The sequence below is a fragment of the Oryza brachyantha genome, chromosome 7 (genome assembly GCF_000231095.2).
Source record: "Oryza brachyantha chromosome 7, ObraRS2, whole genome shotgun sequence".
In the NCBI taxonomy this organism is placed as follows: Eukaryota; Viridiplantae; Streptophyta; class Magnoliopsida; order Poales; family Poaceae; genus Oryza; species Oryza brachyantha.
Window position 1 is genome coordinate 2788043 of NC_023169.2, and position 9707 is coordinate 2797749.

General features: G+C 38.6%; 1 protein-coding gene across 1 annotated transcript; it reads right to left on the bottom strand.

Moving 5' to 3' along the window:
- Positions 1-586: 586 nt before the first annotated feature.
- On the bottom strand, positions 587-4297 carry LOC102707600 (ylmG homolog protein 1-2, chloroplastic-like). The gene is made up of 2 exons (XM_040526511.1): positions 3634-4297; positions 587-1027 (listed from the first exon to the last, which is right to left on the bottom strand). The coding sequence occupies exon 1, from the start codon at positions 4175-4177 to the stop codon at positions 3653-3655; it is 525 nt and encodes a 174-aa protein (XP_040382445.1). The 5' UTR covers positions 4178-4297; the 3' UTR covers positions 587-1027; positions 3634-3652.
- Positions 4298-9707: the final 5410 nt, after the last annotated feature.

Sequence of the window (9707 nt, forward strand, 5' to 3'; positions counted from 1 at the left end):
GAACAATAAATATATATAGAAATAGCTAAAAAGTCTGGCAAATTTGCAATGTGAAACGGATAGAGTATTTGAGATGGCTCGAGTATTAATTTTGACTTGGAAATTGCTATGCGTACAATTCAACCATCCGAATTGCATCAAATAAAAAAAATAGAGAGGGTATCTAGAAATTAGAGGGATGAATAATTATTTCTGTATCAACACACACGTTCAACAGGAATCATGAGGGGCCTGGAGAAATTTTCGGAATTGGTCTCCCACTTTCCCTTGTGCCTTGTGGCCATCGGCTGAAGACAACAGAACGAATCCAATTAGGCGGCTGCTTCCTGCATTTCCTAAGCGAAACTTCTAGGTCACTTTCTCGAATATATTTTCAAGTCTCACAACAATGGCAGCAACAGCTAATAGCATCCATAAAATATGGGGCAGCTGTTCAATGATGACACAACCAAGGCTGTACTGAATTGACATCTGAGTCTCTCAACCCTCAACTATCAACCAGAAGTCCAGAGCATGTGATAGCATCACGACAACTATTCCATCAGAAAGGAAGACTAAGAGACTTCTCCATGGAAGAAAAGGCAGAGAGATCAGAAAGCATAGATATGGGTATATAAGCTCGTGCATGTGCTAATTGAGATTCCAGAAGGGTTGTCAGAACTCACAAACTGTTGAGGAACATGAGCTTGTGACGCTTAAGATACAATAATCTGAATCACATTAAAACACGTGCAGGATGCACTGTCAATCCGAGCAGAGAGCAAAATTTGCAAATGTGTAGCTATAGCATATATTCTACTTGTACAATCCTCAAGTGCGATGAATGAAAGAGCTACACTTGAAAACAAACTTCTTAAAATTACTCAGAGTGAGCTACCTCTAGAAGAATTATATTGATTTTGCAACTTTACTCAGCCAACCATTTCTTGTCCTGTAAAATTCAGCAGCACCATCCCTTGTTGATTGACCAAAAACAGCATATCCTCCCATAGTTTAATCAACCTTACCAAACAGCACCATCCAATTCCTGCAACATCATGCTGCATTGTAAATACTGAAGAAAGCAAGTACCACTTGTGAATTAAGTAAACATTTCACTAGAATTGTGCTCATAACAACAGATGATTCTTTGCTACTAAAAAAAAAAATTATGGGTGGCATTGAGTACTCTCAATCTTTTCTGAAGTACATCCCTGCAAATGCTCAGCAAACAACCATCAAGGAAAAATCTGATTGGTGCCACTGTAAAGCTACCACCGCTCACATGAGAATTGGAAATATGCCACTCCAAATAGTAGCATGGCTTTCATGCCATTAAGCCATTATGTATCCTTGGTCCTCTTTTTAATCAAATTTACATATTGTTGTTAATGTATTCGCACATGGACAAGATTATACTGTCTAGTCCACTCCAGCCAACATGAGTGCTGCACCATCTTGTCCCCTCCAGGCTCCAGCAGGCCTCCTTCACAATGCACCAGCATCTCTACTGCCCACACCTCCAGTGCACAGGGGAGGCTCTATCTCATTCTATGTATCAAGTGGGCCAAAGACACATTCTGGGTGGCTTGTTCAAGTTCATACAAAAACTGAACACAACTAGAAGCTGATGAAATTCACTGTCTTTATTGGAATGCTAATGGTAGTACTAGCAGTGGCAAATGAATCAAAGTATTGAAAGGAAGTATTGGACTGTAGTAGGGAAGTGATCCATGCAATGAAATGAAACCATGGTTTCAAGCACAAAAACCTGATTTAACTGTAACATTGATCATAGTGTTAACCTACCATGGTCCATATCAATATATCATTAAGAGTATGATATGGGTGGAGAAGTAACTCGATAGGTCCATCCTCAGAATCTCCTCCAGAGTGAAAGTCAGCAGCACTCCAGCAGGGGAAGAACAGACTCTGGTTCAGCGCGATCTTGTATCTGCCATGGCTCCCTCAAAGGTTGCCACTCAATGGGTCAGATTTGGGATGTGTTGGGGAATTCAGAATCCAGGTCCGGGTGAGGCCAGGAATAGCCAGGGGCTAAAAAAATGTCCAGTTTATACATACAGCTAAATGAGATACAAAATAGGGCAAAGGGTAGTGGCATTTTTGAAAGCAATGCTAGTTTGGAGAGGGATATTTCTAAGCCTCAACCGATCAGAGGCATACATCTATGTAGTAACTCTGGAGTGGCACCAATTTAGTCTTTTTTCCCATATCCAATCTCAACCTGTACTAGTTATGGGAAAAAAATCTTCTGGGTGTGATATGTACTTCAACTACCAGGCTGCAAAATGGCTTCCCAAGGCCCCATTTAGAATTTGAAACTAACGTTTTTCTTTAGATTTACATACTAGTTCATGGTCAATGCAAGATAAAATATCAGCTTGCAAGTATTTAACGATCTGTAATGCAATGCAACTGAGAAAATCACCAACCCAAAGAAAAATCATGTAATATAGTTTGTAGTCATTCAGATGGTCAAAATTCCAATTCTAAGATCCAATGAAACTACATGCTTTTGATAGAAATAGCTTATGAGGTGGTCCAGTAAAAGGAGATGCATCAAAAATGTTTACATTCAGCTCATGCTTTCAACCATCTTAACTGATCTCTACTGGACTTTACATTTACCAGTCTAAGTTACAACATGATTGCCCCTAATGTGGATCATACTTTAAACCCATAGCATGCTTGTAATCAATTTACAACATCGTTTCAGAAATCCACGCAATCAATTATCTCTGGAAATTTTAGGTGGGAAGGAATTGCATTCAATATGTGGACAACTCACTTTAAGTGATTCATCAATATATAACTCCATATTCTAAAACTGAAATCTTACATGACCCTATTTCCTTGTGCGGATCATGTCACGCTTCAGACTGGCAATTATATAGGGTCTCTTATGTTATCCATTGTCATTATTAAACCACCACACAAGAATTCCACACGTTGTTGTCATAATTATCTAATGTTCATCTCAAATGGAAAAATATACCCCATAACTTATGTTACATTTTTGGGCTCCACTCTATTAGTACTAACTAGTTAACTGGTAAAGATCCACTCTGGGAATTTCCTCAACACTAAACAATGCAGGAATGCAAGACCGATGGTGACTGACTTGTTGCAAGTGTGTTTGATCGTTCCATGAGCAAAGTCTGTATCATAAAAGGCCATTTGAACTCACAATGTATGCACAAAATAGATACTAATTAACACAAGAGACAACTACATTTATATGGTTTACTCCGCTTATCCCCCAAAATACAAGGCATTGCACATAAAAAAACAACACCCTTACCATAAGAACATGAATTCAGAATTCACAGAGACAACAAGATAATATATTTGGTATTCAAAAGTTAGTTGACATTAAGAAATTCAATCTTCCATAACCTTCCATTCACAACACAATTGCACGCAAGTATGCAACGTTGATCTCTATTTGCAAATTACGAGGCATCACAGTATATCCATGCAACTCATCCTCCGATGCACATTACATAAATATCTAGATCATAAAGCATCTTTTAGACCTTCTAACATGTATTGTTTACTCTCAAGTTATGCATCTACCGCATAACCATACACTTGAAAGCACAGATAGCTATCTCCAAGCAAAAGAAGCCGTACCATAACCACTCGGGCGCAATCACATGCGTGGCTGCGGGCGCAGGATCATAATGATGATGTCGATGGCCATGAACGCAATAAGCGGGCTGAGGTCAAGCTTGCGGCCGAACACGGGCGGCATGACCTCACGGCAGAGCGCGAGGAAGGGGTCGCAGAGGTCGCGCAGCGCGGAGAAGGGCTGGCGGTCCCAGGGGATGTTGGGGAACCACGAGAACAGCACGCCCACGAGCAGCACCTCCCTGTAGACCCCGAGCCACCGCACGACCGCCGACATCGCGGCCGCGACCGGCGCCCGCAGCGGCGCGAGGTTGACGCTCCGCAAGCCGACCTCCAGTGTGGAGAGCGGGGCCAGCAGCCCGCCCACCGCCGACGCCGCGGCCTCCGCCGCGGCGCGCGGCGGCGGCGGGGACGAGCGGAGGCCGCGGGGGAGGCGGGGCGGGCGGGGGGCTAGGGTTCTGGCGGGAGCGAGGAGGCGGGTGGAGGGGCTCGGGAAGGCGCGGGGGGGAGGGGGCCGCAGGCACGGGGAGGTGAGCACGCCGTGCATCTCGCCGCCTCTCGGGGGGTTCTGGAAGGTTCTAGAAGGGGTCGGGAGATGAGGAGGAAGCGGAGGAGGGAGGAAGATGGGGAAGAAACGAAAGAGGAGGCTTGCAAAGAGGAAAGGATATGGTGCTACTTCCTTGGGTTTTGCTACTTTTGTGGGGCCCATTTGTAAGTGGGCGTATGGTTTTGTTTTTGTATTCATGCCAAACTGAAGTATTTCTACGACTGATCTGCAATCATAATTTGGCATTTCAATTTAGGGCTAATAGCCATATTGGCCTTTGATATAGGGTGAATTTAGTCTCTGTCTTTGTGAATAAGTACTTAAAATTTAGTCCCTGTCTTGAACCCATCCTCGCATGTAATTGCTATTATATCCTAATGACAATCACAATTTAGACGATTATTGTCTATTTGGTATATACAGATAGCTAGATAGATAAGTTCTATAACATATTGTCTACTTTGTATGTATAATATTTAATACATTATCTTTTATGTTTTGTATTTGTTGTATGCAACCAATGCATAAAGTTTTTCTTTAAAATATATTCCAGACAACTTGGGAGCATGTGCCTAAACAGCAGACGCACGAAAATACGTCGTCTAAGTTTTTTTAAGTTCATGATACCACGTAGATAGGATAATTAATCTGACGTGGATGTATACAGATGACCATTGTCTTACTATTGTATCTGCCCTTATGACCAAAGTAAAAATTAAAAGAAAAAAGAACATAACTACTCAGTACTAAAAAGATAATGCATGTACCGAGATATTCATTTATCTTATCTTACATATACTCTATCTAATGAGATACATATAATCTCTTGTCAGCTAAACAAGCATGCAAATAAAAAAACACAATACTACGGAAGTTCAGCTATAAACGCTACAAACCATACAAAATTATAACAAATCATGTAAGTAGAAAAAAATTAGTAGCCCTTTTACCTAATCAACTCATGGTACGCGTCTCATACTTTGTGTTGCAATTTCTATTTTTCCTTTTTTTTCTCTTCTCTTTTTTTTGTTGTAGTATAAAAAACATAAGAGCATGTATTAGGTACAATAGCAGACTATAAACCGACTGTAAGCATGTTTTAGTGAGATAAGAAGGAAGAGTGAAGAGAGGTAGACTACTAATTACTAATTTGTAGCCAGCTGCATATGGACTCAAGACAAAATGCGTGTATGACATGTGAGACCATGTATTGATATTTTGTACATAACTATTGTATGATTGGCTATTAAATTAACTATAGATAAATTGGAGCTAGCAGATGAACTTGCTCTCGTGGTCATTTTATTCCTGCCCTTGCATGCGAGGATGAGACGCTCGCCCTACGGGGACGCAGGCGGCGGGTGAGATTGCGAGGAGACGGCATCGGAAATTGAGGCCGGAGCAGCAGAACGCCGGTGGGTGTCGCCGGTGGCCGTGATAGGATCGGAGATTGGAGCCGGCGTCGCAGGCGGCGGCCGACGGCGCAGACGGTGTAACATCCCAGCCCAAGGCTTAATAGGATTTGATAGATACTCATACAACAAGTTGCAACTTCTTTTCCGAAAGCTTATCTCGAGAGAACTCCAAGGTTAAGCGTGTCTCGGGTGCGCATGAGTGAGGACAAAGTGCGCAGAAAAGGAAGCTTATCTCGAGAGATAGAACTCCAAGGTTAAGCGTGCTTGGTCTGGAGCAATATTTGGGATGGGTGTTGATTGTATAAAGGAAGTCTTGATGTGCTAGAGCACAAGCCCGACCTAGGGGGTTCCTAGGGTTTAGGCGTGACAGATGGTATCTCGGTTTCCTAGCCGAAGCTTTTGTAATATCAACCCAATTATTTATTTTTGGACTGGCCCAACTCCTGGGCCTTCCCCACCATCGGCCCATGGGCCATTTGGCACCCAACACTACGGCTTTCATCGTTTTGCTTTTCGAAGGTATAAGCGAAAACGTGTTTTTTAAACGAAAAATAATTTACAGATTAAACTTTTATATACTTGTACATAGTGATTCAAAAACGAAATGTGTAAAAGAAATCATAACGAAAAAACCACAAATTTAAGTTCTAAAATTCAAATTTTAGCTTATAAGCAGTTGCAACTGCGAAACGATAGAGCCCGTAATCCAGAGCCTATTGATGAGAAATCAAAGTTATTTATTTATTTATTTATTTTTCACGTTGTTGTTGCTGCAAAGCTCAGATGGCTGATGGCCTGATGCATTTATTTTCTTCGCAAAGAAGACCCTTTTGGAAATACTGTAGTTCAAACTTCAGAGTACTGATGAGACGATCTCACTGAAATCTTAGGTTCCGTTAGACGTTTGCGCAACCTTTTTAACGAACATTGGCAGCATGTGAACTTATATATTTTCATATATACTCCCTTTAGTTTTCAGGGGTTTTTGCAAATTTACCACTGTTTTTTTTAAATTACAAGGATCTTTGTATTTTTTAGTGACAGTTTTATAATAACATTTAAACCAGCGGTAATTTTGAAATTTTCCTTTTTAAGTACCCTCTCCAGTCAAAAATATTTATTGTTTAGAATACGATTTAGTCAAACTTCTAAAATTACAACTATTGATGGTTTCTCAAATGGTTAGCTTAAATACAAGACAAATGATATGTATTGTATTCTTGTCAAATAGTAATATCATAATATCATGAACTTATTAGGTTTTATAAATTTATTTTAATACAAAATTGCTTATTATAATTTTAAAAGTTTGATTAAAATTTGTTCTAATCAATAAATATTTTTTTTGCCGGAGGGAGTATTTAAATATATGACAGGATTGACTACAACACTTTCACTTTGATCCCTAATTCCTTTTAAATGGTTAAGCTATAATGAAAAAAGTTTTAGACTTAAGGTTAGCATGTTTTGGGTTATTTTTGCAGTTTTTGCAAAAGAAAAAAGGTTGATATTTGAAAGTGAATAGTTCCGCTGTCAATTATGGTTCAAAAACGAAGGGAGAAGTAACATCAACAAATCAAATGTGTGCTCTTTTTTATTTTAAATAACAAAATATTAGGGCAATTATTTTGTGCAGCCTAGCTAATTTCTGACGAAGCTACGATTGATTAATTTCATCGCAATTGACTCTGGTGCATTCGATCCATCCATCCATTGGTTAATCATCTGGCACGCAAATTCCCCGACATACTGCATCCTCAAGATTGGTACATCCAAGCTGCATTGGCATGATCGAGATGAGCTGGATGCAGAAGTTGTACGTTTCTGTACAAACCAAACGATCGATCACGTTATATACTCCTTCCGTTCAAAAATAAGTTTATTTTTCAGTTTTTTATATGATTTTTGGCTCTTCGTCTTATTTGAATTCTTTTATGATTAATATTTTTAATGTTATTAGATAATAAAACATGAATAATACTTTATACGTGACTATTTTTTAATTTTTTTACAAATCTTTAAATAAAATGGATGATTAAACGCTGGACACAGAATTGAAAAATGAAGTTTTTCTATAAAGGAGGCAGTAGCTTCTACTTTTTTTCTAATTTCTTCGCTAAACAGCAAAGCTTCGAAATAGGATCGAGATCGTGACTGCCGACTGGCATGTACCCAAAATAATCTTGAAAAAAAATGGAAGAAATTTTTTTGCTTCAAAAATCTGTCAAATTCTACATGTACACTAGCAGATGTACTTACTAGTTATTAAACCAAAGTGTAGTGTAGGCAAGCACAAATTCAGCAAAATGTACTGGATCAATCCATTGATACCCTTCGCTTGCTTAACTGTGTAGCTTTCTACTCCTCTTTAATGATGTGGTTAGGCTGTCAGTGGATGTACCAGCGAGTGATTATGTGATCTCGACAGGAATTATGGCTCTAGCTAGGACAGTACTCAGCAAATGGACTGGAAGCATCGTATCCTTTTCTTTTTCTTTTTCTTTTTCTTTTGGTATGTGCAATCATCTTCAAGATCTCAAATGAATTATTTTGATGGTTCATATACTGTGTACTATGTACTGTATATATGATTCTAAATATAGATCGGTTTGTAGTCTTTTGAGTTATTTCTGAAACAGTAAATGTAAGGCAATTTGAAACATATATTTACACTTTATTTTAGTCTTTTCCATCTAAATATGAAGATGCTTTAGTTATACCTAGATTCATTCGTGGATCAGTGAATGTGGATTTTTTTTATATGTATCTAGATTCATTGGGGAGTATAAAAATTCTTATATGAAGCAGATGCAACACTTGCTATAGAAGGCTTTCAAGGTTTGCTTATTGGTTTATTAGGTTCTATTTGTTTTTTCTTAGGATTACTGTAATCTAGATTTTGAGTCTGATTATTATAAGTTGTATTATGTAATGGATGGTTTTTCCATTAATAACACAAACCAAAAAGTTTTACTAATAAATTATATTTTGCTATTTCGTTTATTTTTCTTGCCAGTCATCCAATTAGAGGCAAATACTACTTCTCTCACAAATAAGGTTGAGTTCAGCAAGAAGGGAAATGGTGGAAGAGTTCATAGCTTTCCCTTAGCATATATTTTCAAATTGTTAAACGGTGTGTTTGTTAAAAAAGATTCTAAAGAAAAGTTACTCTAAAATAATATTAATATACTTTCAAGCTTAAAATAATTAATATGTAATTAATCATACCACAATGACTCACCTCACTTTATGTATTTTTGTGTACATGTCTACCAAAGTTGTTTTTGAATTAAAGTAGTGCATGAAATCGTGTTACTTCCAAGATTGTTCAAGAATATTGGTAAGGTGCAACACGTATCACATAATTAATCGGATAAGCTCATGCTTCAGGGTAACCACCCTACTTGTTTTTAGGAAACACAAACCCAAAGGATAGAATGTCAAGATCAATGTTCCTTCCTTAAAATGCAAAAGGTGCCTGAATTGCATGGTGCAGCATCCCCATCTACTAAAATTTTCACATGTACTGACTGCATGCTGAGATGATCAGCTTGCAACATATGTAGCTAAGATTATATGGATTGGACGCCATGAGTGGACAATGTAATTAATAAATACTTAAGAGAATGGCCGGATAAAATCAAGCAAACTATCAGCCATGCTTTCCTTAAGGAAGCTACACACCCATCTTTTCGATTCTGCTTATACTTATAAACCAAAAATTAAATTGTTAACTTTAAATTTAGATTTTATTTTGGGATATTTTCACCGAAATTTATTTTCAGCCTTACCTTTAGATCGCTAAGAATACACAGATACAAATTTTATTTTGAAATTATTTTTCGTTTGCCAATATACCGTTTGTCTTTTTTTCCCGAAAAAGACACCCCAAAGCTGATTTCACACACACCAAAAACAACCAGTACAGTGTGTGGCAAGATAGATGATTAGCATGGTGCTGTTGCTGTCTGCCGTATTAGCTTGGCTTGGCTAGCTCTTAGCTAGCGTCGCTTTTGGATTAAGGGTTTGGTGCTTTGTGCTAATCAAGTCTGGGCTAATTAGATCCAGGCGATCCATCCATCACTGAAGATGGCCATTATTCCCCTGTGACGATT

Bases quoted from the DNA above. Each gene is read 5' to 3' on its own strand.
- LOC102707600 (XM_040526511.1), bottom strand. From the start codon at position 4,177: ATGCACGGCGTGCTCACCTCCCCGTGCCTGCGGCCCCCTCCCCCCCGC.